This window comes from Ursus arctos, unplaced genomic scaffold (assembly GCF_023065955.2).
Source record: "Ursus arctos isolate Adak ecotype North America unplaced genomic scaffold, UrsArc2.0 scaffold_2, whole genome shotgun sequence".
Lineage (NCBI taxonomy): Eukaryota > Metazoa > Chordata > Mammalia > Carnivora > Ursidae > Ursus > Ursus arctos.
This window is the reverse complement of record NW_026622874.1, coordinates 11,089,512-11,107,738: the sequence shown is the minus strand read 5'-3', so window position 1 is coordinate 11,107,738 and position 18,227 is coordinate 11,089,512. Positions and strand designations below refer to the sequence as shown.

The 18,227-nt window shown below is 37.5% G+C and overlaps 1 protein-coding gene across 5 annotated transcripts in view; it reads left to right on the top strand.

The window, feature by feature from the left end:
• Nucleotides 1-521: 521 nt before the first annotated feature.
• Nucleotides 522-18,227, top strand: part of CCDC181 (coiled-coil domain containing 181) — a 48,957-nt gene continuing 31,251 nt past the window's right edge. For 2 of the 5 annotated variants that reach the window (XM_057315673.1, XM_057315672.1), the window contains exons 1-2: nucleotides 11,930-11,999; nucleotides 17,664-17,803. In XM_057315673.1, coding sequence (XP_057171656.1) covers nucleotides 11,939-11,999; nucleotides 17,664-17,803 — 201 coding nt within the window. In that variant the 5' untranslated portion in view covers nucleotides 11,930-11,938. Of the gene's footprint in view, nucleotides 706-11,920; nucleotides 12,101-17,663; nucleotides 17,804-18,227 lie in introns of those variants that run through there. The other 3 variants (XM_057315674.1, XM_057315675.1, XM_026509422.4) reach the window with 3 other exon arrangements.

The window sequence follows — 18,227 nt, the reverse complement described above, 5'->3', positions numbered from 1 at the left end:
GCAAGATCTGTCATGAACATAGATGCAAAAATCCTCAACGAAATATTAGTGAACTGAACTTAACAATATATAAAAAGAATTATACACCACAACCAAGTGAGGTTTATTCAGATGTACAGGGTGGCTCAACATTTAAAAATCAATCAATAGAATATATACAAATGTCAAATCATTATGTTATACAACTGGAATTAATATATATGTCAACTATACTTTAATACAAAAATAAAATGGAATCTCTGACTTGGAAAAAAAATCACTGTAATCCATCCCATCAGTAGTCTAAAGAAAAATAATGTGATCCTATCAATTGATGCCCAAAAAAGCATGCGACACAATTCAGTAGCCATTCATGACAAAAACTCTCTGTAAACTTAGAGGGGAATGTTCCCAACTTGATAAAGAACATTGACAGAAAAACCTATCTCTAATATCATACTTAATGGTGAGAAATTAGTCATTTTCCTCCTAAGATCAGGAACAAGGAAGGCATGAATGATGGGGAGGAGTCAGCAATGCATATATCTGGTGAGGAACATTCCAGATAGAGGCACTTGCAAAGATGGGAAAGAGCCTGACATGCTTGTGGGAAAAGGGAGGAGTTTAGTTAGAGTGCTTTGAGTATCATGCATTAGCAAGAAGGTGGTAGGAGGTAAGATTACAGGCATAAGAAGAGGCTCAATTATGCAGAACCTTGAAATTAAGGTAAGGAGTTTGGATTTTATTATAATAGTAAGTTAGAGAGGGGTATGGTGTTAGATTTTTAAGACTTTTTTGCTTGCTGACATGAACTGTGGCGATCTATGTTCTTGGGAAGTGTTCACTCTGCATCTGGATTCAGAAGAGAAGATGAATCCATTATCAGCTAATGCTATATGTACTCTCGCATAGTTTTGTAAGGAGCTTTAACAAAATTGCCAACCCCAGAGAAGAAAGGTATGCAGCCACCACTGCTTTTGGATTGGCATTATAAGGCAGGAGGTATTGACAAGGCAGAGGCAAAGAGAAGAAAGTTGGAGAAGTTCAAAGCCAATTTTTTAAAGTATGTGATTTTATTTTATTTTATTTTTAAGATTTTATTTATTTATTCGACAGAGATAGAGACAGCCAGTGAGAGAGGGAACACAAGCAGGGGGAGTGGGAGAGGAAGAAGCAGGCTCATAGCAGAGGAGCCTGATGTGGGGCTCGATCCCAGAACGCCGGGATCACGCCCTGAGCCGAAGGCAGACGCTTAACTGCTGTGCCACCCAGGCGCCCCTAAAGTATGTGATTTTAAATGTAGTTTTTCTACATTTGTATTCTCGAGAAAATGTGAACAGACACAAGGAACCTGTCTACGTCTTTGCTGCAAAAATGTTATTGAAAGCCAGGTTTCTCACATCACTTACTTCCTACTCGAAACCCTACCTAAGAAATTATTTTAAAAATTAGTGCCAGGACAACATGTTTTTCCTGAGGAACACGTGTGATTTCTTTCTTTCTGGTAAGAGCGAGATAAAATATACTTTATTTCCCTTCTAACACCGGCTGCTTAAAATTCAAAGTTTAATCTCAGCTGCAGAAACTGACTCTTAGTGTTAGCACATTGGCATTCTTTTTTTTTTTATTTTAATGTTTTTTTATTATATTATGTTAGTCATCATACAGTACATCCCCGGTTTCTGATGTAAAGTTTGATGATTCATTAGTTGCGTATAACACCCAGTGCACCATGCAATGGTTTCTCTCATCTATGGAACATAAGAACTAGGAAGATCGGTAGGGGAAGAAAGGGATAAAGAAAGGGGGGGGTAATCAGAAGGGGGAATGAAGCATGAGAGACTATGGACTATGAGCACATTGGCATTCTTATCTCTACCACCGACCATTGTGCTGGGGACGTTACTGAAAGCAGCTTCACATCTGGTACGGGTGACGCTAACAGTGAAGAATGTAAGTGAATACAGAGGACTCTGGAGACTTAAAAGCATTTTTATGACAACCGAGTGACGCGCCTTTCCTCACGTATATGAATCACTGGTTCGTTGCTGTAGCACAGCCGAAGACGGGCTCATCGTTCTCACTACTCATCAACACGATGTGCATACCTTAAACAGAGCTTTTGCAGTTTAGCTTCCTTGTTTTTATTATTTTTTGCTTTTCATGTTAAGTATGTATGTCTGGGAGTCAAGGAAGTGAAGCTTCTATAATACTGCACTGAAAAGAGCGAGACTTAGAGCGTACTTAGCGCATGTCACTTATGTTCAAACATAGATGGGTAGACAGTTTCAAAGAGCAATCATTTATCAGGCAATGAAACACCACTTATAAACAGAAGGTTTTCCCGTTAGTGATTTGAAAAAGTAAATTCTATTTGTTGCTTTCCTCAAAGGCCAACCTCTGATTCATTTCCTTTTCTATGATAATTTATTGCTGTCAAATCCTTCTGCAGTTCAGGGTTGATGACAGCATTCCAAGTCACATACTGAGTCAGCCAGAGCCTCACAACAGGAGATCCCTTGAAACTTTTGCCTTATGGGGTTGGGCATACATCAAAAGTGCTAAACGCATGAAACAAGTGCTGAACAAAGCTGCTGAGCAAATAAAAATAATGACAGTGTAAATAGTTTTTTTTAATTAGAGTGTTTTAAGGAATGTATTGCTGGTTTACAAGCTAAAAGTGGGTTTGTCCTGCTGCTAAAGGACACAAGCAAACTTAGGCCCTCCAGTTTTGAATGTGACACACTCATAATAGTAAATTACAGAAGAAAGTCTTGATTTTGGGGGAAAGTTGTTATATTTTCATTATAACTATATCTCGATAAGAGATGTATCTCATATGTAATATATATGATATGTAATATGTCAAATTTGTATATAATTCTAATAAAAGTCTCAAGTGTTACATCAGTAAGGCTTACTTGACTACGTTATGCAAAATTTCAACCCCACTTCAGAACCCACCCCCACACTTCTGATCCCCTCTTACTTGCTCTATGTTTGTATCATTTATCACCTTCTAATACACAATAAGAATTACTTTAGTATGTTTCTTATTGTCTTCTCTCTATTGGAAGGTGAGCACCATGAAGACAGTGAATCTCTAAAGAAAATATTCCCTACATTATCAATAGTTTTTAACTTAAAAAAGCTCTAGATGTTAATGTATCGATTTCAAATACATGTATGTTAAACAGTACAATTATAACATGTTCTGCAAATGAATAACATTAAAGATGGAATGTAAAGGTATAAAATTCAGAAAAATATCCCACTTACGTATCTCTCCTCTTTGCCTTCTTTTCAACCGACCACATTCTAATTTCTGGGCTGGGAACTCAGAGATCTGAGCTGAGAAAGCAATAAGGCAAAGAACCAGGAGAGATTCTGCTACAAACCACTCACACTGAGCTTACAAAATTTGTAGTAGCTTTATATTTTTGCACTGTTTTCCAGAGTGGCTGCATCCGTGTGCATTTCCACCAACAGTGTACAAGGATTTCTTTTTTCTCCACATCTTCACCAACACTATAATTTCTTGCCTTCTTGATAATAACCATTCTAACAGATGTGAGGTTTTGATTTGCATTGATGATTAGTGATGTTGAGTACCATTTCATACCTACTGAGCACTGCACGTCTTCCTTGGAATAATGTCTATTTTGGTCCTTGGCTGATTTTTAAATTGGATTATTTATTATTATCTTTGCTTTTGAGTTGTATGACTTCCTTTTATATTTTGGGTATTAACCTCTTATGTGGTTGGCAGATCTTTTCTTCCATTCCAGAGGTTACCTTTTCATTTTGTTGATGGTTTCCTTTGCTGTGCAGAAGTTTTTAGTTTAATGTAGTCCCACTTTTTAATTTCTGCTTACATTGCCTATGCTTTTGGTATAATACCCCAAAAATCATTGCCAAGACCAATCTCAAAGAGCTTATCCACTATGTTTTCTTCCAGGAATTTTACAGCTGTAGGTCTTACACTTAAGTTTTCAATCCACTTCAAGTTAATTTTAGTAGATGATGTAAGATGGGGGTCCAATTTTATTCTTTTGCATGTAGATATCCAGTTTACCCAAAGACTTTTATTGAAGAGACAATCCTTTCCCCATTGTGTATTCTTGGCATCATGGTCAAAGATTGGTTAACCATGTAGCATGGATTTATGTCTGGTCTCTCTATTCTGTTCCTTCGATGTATGTGTCTGTTTTTGTGGCAGTACTATACTGTTTCAATTACTATAGCTTTTTAAATTATTATTAAATTCACTTAGCCAACTTGTAGTACATCATTAGTTTCAGATATAGTGTTCAATAATTTATCAGTTCCGTATAACACCCAGCGCTCATCACATCACGTGCCCTCCTTAATGCCCATCACTCAATTACCCAATGGCCTCCCATCCACCTCCCCTCCAACAACCCTCAGTTTGTTTCCTATACTTAGGAGTCTCTGATGGTTTGTCTCCCTCTCTGATGACTTGCATTCTGTTTTTCCTCCCTTCTCCTATGGTCCTCTGCCCTGTTTCTTATTCCACATATGAGTGAAACCATATGATAATTATCTTTCTCTGATTGACTTATTTCACTCAGCATAATACCCCCAGTTCCATCCGTGTTGATGTAAATGGTAAGTATGCATCCTTTCTGATGGCTGAGTAATATTGCATTTTATATGTATATCTATCTATCTATCTATCTATCTATCTATCTATCTATCTATCTATCTATCTATCATCTCACATCTTTATCCATTCATCTGTCCATGGACATCTTGGCTCTTTCCACAGTTTGGCGATTGTGGACATTGTTGTTATGAACATTGGGGTGCAGGTGCCCCTTCGGATTACTACATTTGTTTGGGGTAAATACCCAGTAGTGCAATTCCTAGGTCATAGGGTAGCTCTATTTTTAACTTCTTGAGGAACCTCCATACTGTTTTTGCAGAGTGGCTGTACAGCTTGCATTCCCACCAACAGTGTAAGATGGTTTCCCTTTCTCCACAGCCCCACCAACATTTGTTGCTTCCTGACTTGTTAATTTTAGCCATTCTGACTGGTATGAGGTGGTATCTCATTGTAGTTTTGATTTGTATTTCCCTGATGCCAAGTGATGTGGAATATTTTTTCATTTGTCTGTTGGCCATTTGTATGTCTTCTTTGGAGAAATGTCTGTTCATATCTGTTGCCCATTTCTTCACTGGATTATTTGTTTTTTGGGTGTTGAGTTTGATAAGTTCTTTATAGATCTTGAATATTAGCCCTTTAACTGATACGTCATTTGCAAATATCTTCTCCCATTCTGTGGGTTGCCTTTTAGTTTTGTTGACTGTTTCCTTTGCTGTGCAGAAGGTTTTATCTTGATGAAGTCCCAACAGTTCATTTTTGCTTTTATTTCCCTTGCCTTTGGAGATGTGTCTAGCAAGAAGTTGCTGTGGTTGAGGTTGAAGAGGTTGCTGCCTATGTTCTCTAGGACTTTGATGGATTTCTGTCTCACATTTAGGTCTTTCATTCATCTTGAGTTTATCTTTGTGTATGGTGTAAGAAAACGGTCCAGTTTAATTCTTCTACGTGTGGCTGGCCAATGTTCCCATCACCATTTATTGAAGAGACCGTCCTTTTTCCGTTGGATATTCTTTCCTGCTTCGTCGAAGATTAGTTGACCATAGAGTTGAGAGTGCATTTCTGGGTTCTCTATTCTGTTCCGCTAATCTATGTGTCTTTTTTTGTGCCAATACCATCCTGTCTTGATGATTACAGCTTTGTAATATAGCTTGAAGTCAGGCATTGTGATGTCTCTTGCTTTGGTTTTCTTTTTCAACATTCACCTGGCTATGCAGGGTCTTTTCTGGTGCCATACAAATTTTAGGATTGTTTTTTATAGCTTTGTGGAAAATGTTGATGGTATTTTGATAGGGATTGCATTGAATGTGTAGATTGCTCACGGTAGCATAGACATTTTAACAATACTTATTCTTCCAATCCATGAGCATGGAATGTTTTTCCATTTCTTTGTGACTTCTGCAATTTCTTTCATAAGCATTCTGTAGTTTTTGGAGTACAGATCCTTTACTTCTTTGGTTAGGTTCATTCCTAAGTATCTTATGGTTTTTGGTGAGATTGTAAATAGGATCAATTCCTTAATTTCTCTTTCTTCTGTCTCATTGTTAGTGTATAGAAATGCAACTGATTTTTGTGCATTGATTTTATATCCTGCCACTTTGCTGAATTCCTGTATGAGTTCTAGCAATTTTGGGGTGTAGTCTTTTGGATTTTCCATATAAAGTATCATGTCATCTACAAAGAGTGAGAGTTTGACTTCTTTGCTGATCTGAATGCCTTTTATTTCTTTTTGTTGTCTGATTGCTGAGGCTACGACCTCTAGTACAATGTTGAACAACAGTGGTGAGAGTGGGCATCCCTGTCGTGTTCCTGACCTCAGGGGAACCGTTCTTAGTTTTTCCCCATTGAGAATGATTTTCATGGTGGGCTTTTCGTATGTGGTTTTTATGACATTGAGGTATGTGCCCTCTATCCTTACACTGTGGAGAGTTTTAATCAAGAAAGTATGCTCTTTTTTGTCAGATGCTTTTTCTGCTTCAGTTGAGAGGATCATATGGTTCTTGTCCCTTCTTTTATTAATATGATGTATCACATTGATTGATTTTTTAATTTTGAACTATCCTTGCAGCCCAGGAATAAATCCCCCTACGTCATGGTGAATAATCCTGTTAATGAACTGTTAGATCTTATTGGCTAATATCTTGGTAAGAATTTTGGTATCCATGTTCATCAGGGATATTGGTCTGTAATTCTCCTTTTTGATGGGGTCTTTTTCTGGTTTGAGGATCAACTCAATTACTATAGCTTTGTAATATAATTTGAGATCAGAAGTGTGATGCCATTAGTTTTGTTCTTTCTCAAAACTATTTTGGTTATTTGGGGTCTTTTGTGGTTTCATGTGAATTTTAGGGTTTTTTTTTTCTTCTCTTTCTGCAAAAATCCTATTGGAATTTTGATAGGGATTGTATTGAATCTGTAGATTGGTTTGGCAGTATGAACGTGTTAGCAATATTCTTCTAATTCATGAACATGAGGATCCTTCCATCATTTGTGTTTTCTTCAATTTCTGCCATTAATATCTTATTGTTTTCAGTGTACAGATCTTTCACTTCCTTGGTAACTTTATTCTTAAGTGTTTCATTCTTTCTGATGCTAGAGTAAATGGGGTTGTTTAAATGGTATGTGTAAGAAGAGGGAGAGAGTACAGTGATCTGCTGAACTCTATAAAATTGCCAAATACGTCATTAGAATTCTCCCATCATTTCTTCCTGACTTGCAGCCAGTTTTGCACTCTCATGGTTTCATGGTACCTCTGATTATCCTAATTTACCAAAGTTCTGCATTCTTTTTTTTTTTTTAAAGATTTTATTTATTTATTTGACAGAGACAGCCAGTGAGAGAGGGAACACAGGCAGGGGGAGTGGGAGTGGAAGAAGCAATCTTTCAGTGGAGGAGCCTGATGTGGGGCTCGATCCCAGAACGCCGAGATCATGCCCTGAGCTGAAGGCAGATGCTTAATGACTGTACCACCCAGGCACCCCAGTTCTGCACTTTCTAAAATGCTCCATTTTAGGGATGCCTGGGTGGCTCGGTTGGTTAAACCTCTGCCTTCAGCTCAGGTCATGATCTCAGGACCCTGGGCACCAGCCCAGCATTTTGTTGTTGGGCTCTTCACTCAGCAGGGTATCTCTGGAGGATTCTCTCTCCCTCTCCCTCTGCCCCTCCCCCTGCTTGTGCTCTCTTTTTCTCTCAAATAAATAAAATCTTAAAAAAAATTAAAAAAAAAACGCCCCACTTTAGAAATGTATTCTTCTCTCCTCCCTGATCATCAAAACACTAATTCCTTCAATAGCTTCTGATCAGCTAAAGTATTAGGAGGAAATTATAAATTTAATTATATAAAGTACATGATTAAGGTTATTCACAATAAAATTAGTTCATTTACTCGGTTATGTCAACTCAATAAATATTTACCAGACATTTAAATGCCAGTTCTGCTAAGTATACAAAGATATCTAAAATTCAGTCTCTGCTTTAAGGAACTCACAGTTTAGAAGAAATGAAGGATACACTTAAGTTTCCCAAGGATGCTATCCATTTTAATGGAAACATTGTTTCACAATGTCCTCTAGTGGAAACCGCAGTTGTTTTCACAATATGCTTAAAATATCTCAGAGGCTGTCATAGGCAATGAAGGACAGATTTCATCTTATGCCACGCCCCATCTTGAGTCAAACCAGCAATTCTGAATTACATAAAGATCCCAGAATAAACTAGTTAGTGCCTCCATGCCCTCGAAAATGCTAACGTCTCTGTATAATGCCCCACCCTTGTGCAATTCTTTTCATTCTTCAAAAGTCAGCTCCAATGTCAACACTTTGCAAAGAACTTTTTATTGTACCCTCTTCCTAACTGAGCTCCATTTTTGAGCTACAGCTGCACCTGTGTGTCACACTGTGTTCCCTTTGTTTATCTCCTCTTTAAATCTGTGAGCTCCTTCATGCATAGATTGGGAATTATTCACCTCTCAGGCAGACCCATAAGTAAGGAACTCAATAGGAAAAATTGAAATAAGGTATTGAAAACCTAATAGTTCTCTGCTTTCTTAAATAGATGACAGTGAATAAATCTTTTTTTTAGTAGCTCAGGTTTATCACCAGAGATTGTGAATTATTATTGTACAATGTTGTCATTTAGTGTTTATCTTTGCTCAGCCTTAAAAAAGATGATCAAAGATTTTGGTTTTATTCTAGGTAGTCTCTGCTTTCAATTCTTTTTATTTTTCTCCCTGCATGTCAGTCAGCCACCTCTTTCTAGTTGTTTCTAGTGTCAGTGTACCTGCTTTCAACAGCTCACCTCTTCTCTTTCCTTTCCTTTCAAATGATCACATTCTAATTTCCAGGCTGGGAACTCAGAGCCCTAAGTTTATTAGAATAAAGGAAGGGACTGTGACAGACTCTCCTACAAATGGCTCAGGCTTAGCCCACAAACTTTGTAATAACTTTTTATTACTATTTTCAAGCTTTTTATACTTGTTTTGTGTGCAACTGGATCCTAACTGGTTGTGGGAACTGGAATTCTGACTTCCATTTAAGTGTGATGTGTTTCTGAAGTTTTACAGCTGTCCATCCCACATTTATTTATTTATTTATTTATTTATTTATTTATTTATTTATCTATTTATCTATTTATCTATTTTATTTAATTTTTTTTAAGTAGGCTCTACACATAGCATGGAGTCCAACGTGGGGCTTGAACTCACAACCCGGAGATCAAGACCTGAGTGCAAGACCTGTCCTGAGATCAAAAGTCAGATGCTTAACCTACTGAGCCACCCAAGCACCCCATTTTTATTCTTTTTTTAAGTTTATTTATTTTTTTAGTAATCTCTACATCCAATGTGGGGCTTGAACTCACAAGAGTCATATGTCCTTCCAACTGAGCCAGTGCCCCCATCCATCCAAGTTTTTTTTTTTTAATTAAAGATTTTATGTATTTAGAGAGAGAGAGAGAGTGGGGGAAGGGCAGAGGGAGAGAGAGAGAGAGAATCTCTAGCAGACTCTGCGCTGAGCACAGAGCCGGATGGGGGGCTCTTTCTCACAGCCCTGAGATCACAAACTGAGCTGAAACCAACAGTCGGATGCTCAACCGCCTGAGCCACCAAGGCACCCCTCCATCCCACTTTTAAATCTCATTCAGGTACATAACAGAAGAGTTTTATAACTGTCATGTTTAACATACATTTCTTTGAAATTGATATATTAACATCTGGATCTTTTGTAAAATAAAAAAACTGACAATGTAGGGAGACTTTTAGAATAGAATTCCACACGTAATTTAAAATTTCTCTTATTTGTGTTTTGGACATTTAAGGATATTTTAGAACCTACTTGCATCCTTTTGGATTAATGTTGTAATGATAATAAGTAATATGCAAGGATAATAGGCACAGTTTATTGACCACTTTGTATACATCAGGTGCTGTGTTAAACACACAGATTAACTCATTTAATCTTCATAATCCTAAAGGCAAATGTTACTATCTCTATTCTATAAAAGGGACAACTAGACTTAGAAATTAAAATCTTCTATCAGCTATTTAAGCACAGGAGACAGAATCTATATACTAATCAATCTTGAAAACTCATTTAAAAATATTTTCATCTCTCTAGTTATGGTTTGCCCACTATTCCAATAATATTTGGGGGGCACCTTTATTGTTAACATATTATTCATTATTCGTATGCTATTCATACAATTCAACCTTAAGCAGTCACCCATTTTCCCCCCAATGGCAGGCCAATCCCATCACTAGGCAACCACTAATATACTTTCTGTCTCTATAAATTTGCTTCTCCTGGACCTTTCATATAAATGGAATCATATAATATGTGGTCTTTTCCTTCTAACTTCTTTCATTTAACATAATGTTTAGGTTTGCAAGGTTCATCCCTGTTGTAGTATTTATCAGTACTTCATTTTTATTGCTGAAAATATTCCATTGTATGGATATACCACATTTTATTTATGCTTTCATCATTTGGTGGACATTTGGATTGTTTCCACTTTTTGGCTACTATGAACAATGGTGCTATAGACCATTACATTTGTAAAAACATTTACAAATATTTGGGAGGATCAGTGGAAAAAAAATTAATAGGCGTTCTGAAACCTCGATGTTACAGTAGCTTTGGTAGTAACTCCATACTTATTAAAGGAATTTAACTAAAATTTCTTGGACCTTAAACACTTAATAATTTTGTATTTTATCTTTTTCAGGTGTTTGGCCTAAGATTTAAGTCCTGTAGCAGAAAAAACATTAAATCATTAGAACTATAAGTTATACATTGCAGCTAGGAAGTGCACTCAATATTGTAATCCATTTTAACCTTAAATCTTTTTATTTTTTTAATTTAGTTTACTCTGCAGTTTGGAGAATACTTTAAAACTCAATTTTATATGACCCCTCTTTGAAGAAGAGATGCTCTCCAATGTACCAAGTGATAAAAATTCTAAAAACAAACAAAAAATAATCTGAAAATTTTGGAGTACTGAGGACATATTTTCATATTTCCTCCTTGCTTTTTGTCTATTTCTGTCTGGGAATAGACAGTTTCTAAAATCTTATCATTTGTTACTGCAATCTAAAATTCATCTTGAGGGACACCTGGGTGGCTCAGTCCGTTAAGAGCCTGCCTTCTGCTCAGGTCATGATCCCAGGGGCCTGGGAACTAGCCTGGCGTGTCTGTTTCTCCCGCCGCCCCTCCCCCTGGTTGTGCTCCCTCTCCCTCTCTTTCCAATAAATAAATAAAATCTTTAAAAAAATACAATTCATCTTGCTTCCCCTTTATAATAAAGGCGATCTTTAAGGAGAATTTGAGAAAATCATAGTCGACCATTTTGACATGCTTGAAAGCTGGAGCAAACATCCTTTGACCACTCTTAACGGGATTTGTTTTTTTCATTCACGGTGGTGTGGGGGAAGCTTCGAGTAAAAAATCTGGTAACTAATCAGCAATTTGCTTACATATTAGTGAAAATGGAAATGACTCTGATGCTAACGGCGAAGAAAATAACATAGAGAGGCATAAAACATAAATATAGATAGATATAGATATATAGATGTATCCAGGAATTGTTCTAAAAAATTCCGTACTTGGCGAGAGGCTGCTACACGTGGGAAAATTTAAAACAAGAAAGTGATCCTTCACCAATTCGGACTCACGCCTGTGAAACTGGTGCGTGGTGATGCACGGCTTTCTCGGTTGTCTCCTTGGAAACCGCGGCCTGACAGGTCCTCTGCAGGCGCCGGGAAGAGTGCCTGGAGGGGCTGGTGTTCTCAGGATGTCGACTGCGCCTGCGCTCGTCCACCGCGCCCTCGTAGTAAGAGAGGCCCGGATGGAGGACGCGGAGACGCGCCGTTGCTATGGCAGCTGGGTCCTCGCCGCCGTGGGAACAGGTGCTGGGGTCTCCCTCACCTCACTGTCAGAGCTTAGAAAGAGGAAGAGAGGAGAACTCCCTCGGCCATCTCTGTGACCCCAGCCGCTGCATCTTACACAGGCAGGAGGGGATACAGAGGGAGAGAGGGAAGGATGGTGTGGAGATATTTATGGTGGGAGAGAGGGTACGGGGGTAAAACGTCTGGGACAGCCGGGAGGAAAGGTGGTTAGAAGAGAGGGGAGAGTCTTTCTTTGGCGTCTGAGCCTTTCGAGTACGGGTTGCACGGCGCCTGCGGGGAAGTCTGGCAGCACCTTGCTTGGTTTTGTACAAGGGAAACCCCTCTGAGTGTACCTTAGTCTTTCATTTTTATCATTTCCTTTCCCCTCTCAAAGTTCTCATCCCCGGGAGAAAAAAGTCACTCCTGAAATGGGAGCTTCCGTGAAAAGGCTCAGGTGTTCATTTAGTGGATGGTACATGGGGAACCTGGACAAATTAATCACCTAATAGGTGTAACATATTATTTATTGTCAGACCTTGTGATGGAGTATGAATTTAAACACTTTTTACTCATGGGTTTTCGGTTTGGAAAGATGCAGCAAGAAGATCGGGCCAGATGGTCTTATGATGTGATTAGGGGTTAGCTTTTGCTTAAATGCTTATTTTGTATTAAAGCAGGTTCTCTTTGACGTTTTTTCAGTTCTCTTAGATTTTAAACAAGCCTACGTTTAAAAGGCTACGAGACAAGACTAGAGTCAATGAATTAGATTAAATTATTTTCGAATGTCTGAATCCTGAAAGAAAGTTGTCAAAAGTGTATACATACAGGCTTGGCTTAGACTCACACTAAAAGATCTGCAGTCACATCCCCGCATGGGATTTAGCAGACACCCAGGAGGAAGGAATTAATTTCTGTCTCTTACTACAGTTAACCTATTACAAGGGTGGTTCTGAACTAAGCCACTTACACAGATTTTTACTGATGATAAACATTGAAATTTAAATGTGTGGAACTCACAAGGAGTAAGTGTTAGGTGATTCAGTTTGTGTAAGATATACTTTTGTTCCAGCATGATGACTGTGTACCATATGGCCAGTACCCAGGGGATGATGATTAAAAGAACTGAAGGGGATTGGATATCCTGTGACGCATTTGAAAAAGGCTTAAGGGACTTGGTAACGAGAGTTTATGATTTATGTTTTTTGTTTACTTGGCAACCAGCCATGAGGTTTTTGAAGGTACAGGAGAAGGCGGCAGTGCAAATTTTATGCATCTTCATTTACTTCTCAGAGTCACTTCAGCTGTGGCTTTTCCTCTTTTTAATTATGGCATAATTGTATGATTTAGTAACACCTAATATGTTTGATTTGTAATCATTTTATTTCTATCTATTATGCTGATTCTTTTAGCGTTAGATTTGAGTTTTCACATGGGTGAGGTTCTTTGTAAATAACAAAGCGTAGCTAACAAAAAGTGCTCAGGTAACTATTTACAAATTCAGAACAATGTTTATTATAAAGTTAAAGGAGAGCACTGAAGAGTTCCATAGAAATCTTATTCTAACAATTAGTTATGTAACCTTAACATCTTAAAATGATAAATTCCAAGATCCCTGGTCTGAAAAGAAAGCTGATTTTCCAATGGCACTTGTGACTGTGAAAAACAGTATGATTTATATCAGTATTTTGGGTCACAATGAGTTTTGCTTTGTTCTGCATCATCCATGGTGCCCTTAACTTTTAATTAGTAGATAGTGAGATACAACAGTTGATGTGATTTAGCCTGTCTTGCAGCTCAGTGGTGGTAGATAAACTCACCCTGTAGTATTGATTTGGTTTCTCTAGGTTACCTCAAAGTATTATTGCTCTCAGCCTTTGCTTTACAAATTATTGAAACCTTACTTTGAGTTCTTTAAGAAAGTCCGTTTTGTATTCTTAGTATAAAAGAAATAAATATCTAGCAGGAATTATAGTTCAACTAATACTTTGGAAATAGTTGTAATTATTCAGTTGAATAATTAGGTTGAACGCTTAACATCTGTGTCCATAAAACTAACTTTGTCTTGAGAGGGGAAGGGTACCAATACCAAGCACTATTCTGAGAAGAGATGACACCAGACAATAATTATTTAAGTCTTGGATTTAATTATTCAGGAGCTGATCATTTGTTTCAGATTAAGCTTATCATGATAGTATGCATTTCCTTTTAAATTCTCTTGCTTTTCATCAGTTGTCAGTTATTTGCTAATTTGCAGCTTATAAAAAGTTTAAAATAAATCTTAAGGGTCACCTAGCTCAACAGTTTTGCTATAAGGCTCTTTGCATTGACAAGGAAGGCAACACTTCTAATAGGCAGCTCACTTCATTTCAGGACAAGTTTAAAATGTAAATTCTGGGGGTGCCTGGGTGGCGCAGTCATTAAGCGTCTGCCTTCCGCTCAGGGTGTGATCCCAGCATTCTGGGATGGAGCCCCCCATCAGGCTCCTCCACTGGGAGCCTGCTTCTTCCTCTCCTCTTGCTGGCTATCTCTGTCAAATAAATAAATTTTAAAAAATGTAAATTCTGTCTTATTTTTATTTTTTTCATTTTATTATTATTTTTAAAAATATTTTATTTATTTATTTGCGAGAGCATGAGTGGGGTGAGGGGCAGAGGGAGAGGCAGACTCCCCACTGAACAGGGAGGCCGATGTGGGGCTCGATCCCCGGACCCCAGGATCATGACCTGAGCTGGAGGCAGTTGCTCAACTGGATGAGCCATCCAGGCACCCCATTTTATTATTTTTAAAAAAGGTTTTATTTATTTGTTTGAGAGCGTGGAAGCACGAGTATGGTGGAGGGGCAGAGGGAGAGGGAGAAGCAGACTCCCTGATGAGCAGGGAGCCTGCAGTGGGGCTGGGTCCTAGGACCTTGAGACCATGACCTGAGCCGAAGGCAGATGCTTAACCGATGGAGCCACCCAGGCGCCCCTGTAAATTCTGTTATAAACTGCCAAAATTTGTCCCTGAGTTTCTAGCCCTTAACATTAGTTTTACTATTTGAAGGTATATAAGTCCAGTCCTCCTTTACCTAGCAGCCATTTCAATTATATAAAGCAAGGGTGCCTGGGCGGCTCAGTCCATTAAGCATCTGCCTTCTGCTTGGGTCCTGATCTCAGGGTCCTGGAATTGAGCCCCGCTTTGGGCTCCCTGCTTAGTGGGGAGTCTTCTTCTCCCCTCTCCCTCTGTGCTCTCCCTCCTTCTCTCTCTCTCTCTCAAATAAATAAATATTTTAAAAAATAATGTAAAGCAGTTGTCATGACTCTTGCATTTTCTCTTCTTTAGGATAATATTCCCAGGGTTTTCAGGTATTCCTCAGAGTCTTATTCTAAGGCATTTTACTCTCATAGCCTCCCTTCTTCCCTTCTTTCTTTTTTATCCCTCTTTCTCCTGGTTTGCTAGCCTCTGAATGTGTTCCAGCTTGTCTTTTGTCCTTCAAACTATAGCACAGGAAACTGGATACAGTGCTTCCCATTTTCTGTGTCTCACCCCTAGTCTTAGCGTGGAGTTCATTTACATTTTGGGTGTCCTCATTATTCTTTTCACTCATTTGAACTTTCTGTTCACTAAAGCCTATTACAATGTTTTTCATACACGGTATTGTGTATTCATACACAAAGCTAGTGCTTGTGCAGCTAGTGGAAAGGTGTTCTCCCACGTGCTTTCATTATTACTGGATGGTGAGCGGAGGAAGGAAAATAATGTATATCTCCCTTCAGTAAAATTGACAGCAGGTTAGGTGGTCTAGTCAGGTTTTCAGATAGTACAGTGAAGCCAATGGCCAAAACAAAGTTTGTAGATAATTTATTAATTCAGATAAAATATCTTTCATTTATACCCTAAAAAAATGTGTTCTTGACATCTGTACTTTCTGCCTCCAGAAAAGGGTTTTAGGCAACTTACTCTTGGTGTAGGAGCAAGAGAAGGCTCCTAGGTGTAGACACAGGTATACAAACAAGGTCCCAGGTGTTTGAGACCCTGAAGATGAGATTTCTATAGTTCTTTTGAGACTGAACCTAAAATTCTATGTACACTTAGAGAGCATTACTCTTTTTGTTTTTGTTTAATAGTGGACAATATACAGATTATTGCTATATATTTCTACCTTTGGCTGCTTTATGACAATTGGATCCACGTAAACAATTTTCCCTCAACCTTTTTTTTTTTTTTTTGAACAGATAAATTGACATCAGTTTGACCCCTGCTATCACTCCTCCCAGATTCTTCTTCAGGAACACATTACGTTCAGGCCTCTCTGGACAATTCCGTGCACTTCTGTGTTTGTTTGCTCTTTCTCGTCTTGTTCTCTTTGTCTGAAATAACTGGTAAACTCTTGTACTCAGTATTCAAAGCCCATCTCAGCTTTCCTTGGTATTTCCAACTTTAGACTGAGTTAACTGCTTTTTTATTCTTCCTCCCATTGTTCTTTATATATGGCTTTTTTCCATTTATATACATTTTTAAATTTGTTTTTATTTGCATTTTAAATTTATGGGTTTTGTTTATTCTGTACCATACGGGAAACACCTCAAGGGCATAGGTCTATTTATAATCTTTATGGGAATGTATGTAGGAATATTGTAGGTGTTTAACAAATGTTTGTCAAAATTGTAATATATATTCACACACACATATATATATATGGTGTGCTCACCCACATGTACAAACACATATGGGTAAAGATTTATTTTCTTCTTTTGTTTGAAAAATTATACACAAAACAATTCTCAGGGCTAGGAACTGACCTCAATTTGTAGATAGCTTTAGAATTGTTTTCTTAAAAGTGACTGAATTTATACACCATTTTCATAAACAGTAACTTTCATCTGACATCCCTATTTTTGGTCACTGTTTCCAAATAGTATTAGTTATCACATTTTGGTTTTTTTGGTGAAAAATATATCTCATTTAGAGTTTGACTTTTGCAGAAATTAGCATTTACAATAGTTGAGAATTAACTTTACTTAGTTGAAAACTTTAACTTTACTCAGATCACAAATTATAATTATGCCGTATAAACTACTAGAAGGATTAAAAAACTGAGGATGGGAATTGATATTCAGGTTTCCTCCACTATTTGAAAGTTTACTTATCTTTTACGAAAGACCCACATCATTACCTGTTTTTGCTCACTGAAAGAAATCTGAAGAGGATTTTTGCTTTAATGGAGCAGTAATTGCTTCTTTGCTTTACGCCATTTTAGCTTTTAAAAGGTTTCATAAGAATGCTCTACTTTCAGAGAGTAGAGGAAACCTGTATTTGTTTTTATTTGAGCATAAAAAAATGTGAATGAGTGTGACTTAAAAGCTGAGTCATCTGCTCTGACCCAGACAAGGCGTTTCAGTGATTGGCAGGGGACGTGGAAAATCCTGCTCTAAGCCTTAGACAGTCTTCTTATCCACCTTTTAAAGTCTCCTTGTAAATACGTGTTTCAGGAATTTGGGGGGTGGAGATGGTGTTAAGGAGCAGTTCGTCTAGAAAATGTCTGGCCATCGTAGGTCTCTCTTTTAGGGTATACAGATATATGTTTATTCTGAACATTCCATGCTTTGTGTTTCTGTGTGTCGATTAGCTTATCATATTATCTCCATACTCCTTACTCGCCCTAAAGTTGACATAACATATACCTTATCTTTTTAAATCTTCTAGCATTATTCTTTAACAAACGGAAAATGGATGAAAATAAAGATATGGACTCAAAAGAAAGTGGAGAATATGAAGATGACTTCGAAAAGGACCTGGAATGGTTAATTAATGAAAAAGAAAAAAGTGATACCGGCATAATAGAGGTATATATAAATTTCCAACAGCATTCATAGTAATTTCATTAACAAAGTGCTTTGTAATTCTGAAGAAAATTTTGCGTATATTATGTCATCTAAACTTCACAAATTTCCTCTGATAAAAATAGAACAGGTATCATTATTTCCACCTTAGAGATGAGAAAATTGAGGCATAAAGAGTTTATATGTTGTGTCGTAAGGCGAGGGCTAATTAGTGAGAAAACAGGGATTAAGTTAGCACTTAATAAAGTTTAAGTTATAATTAAAAATTATAACTTATATAATAGAAATAAGTATGATTTATTGCACCAAAAGTAAAAACAAGTATAGTTAATTTCTACTTTATATAAACTTGGGTAAAATTGGGTTATACTTCTAATATAAATGAAAAGGGGGTTATACTTTCAATATAATGAAGTGAATATATAAT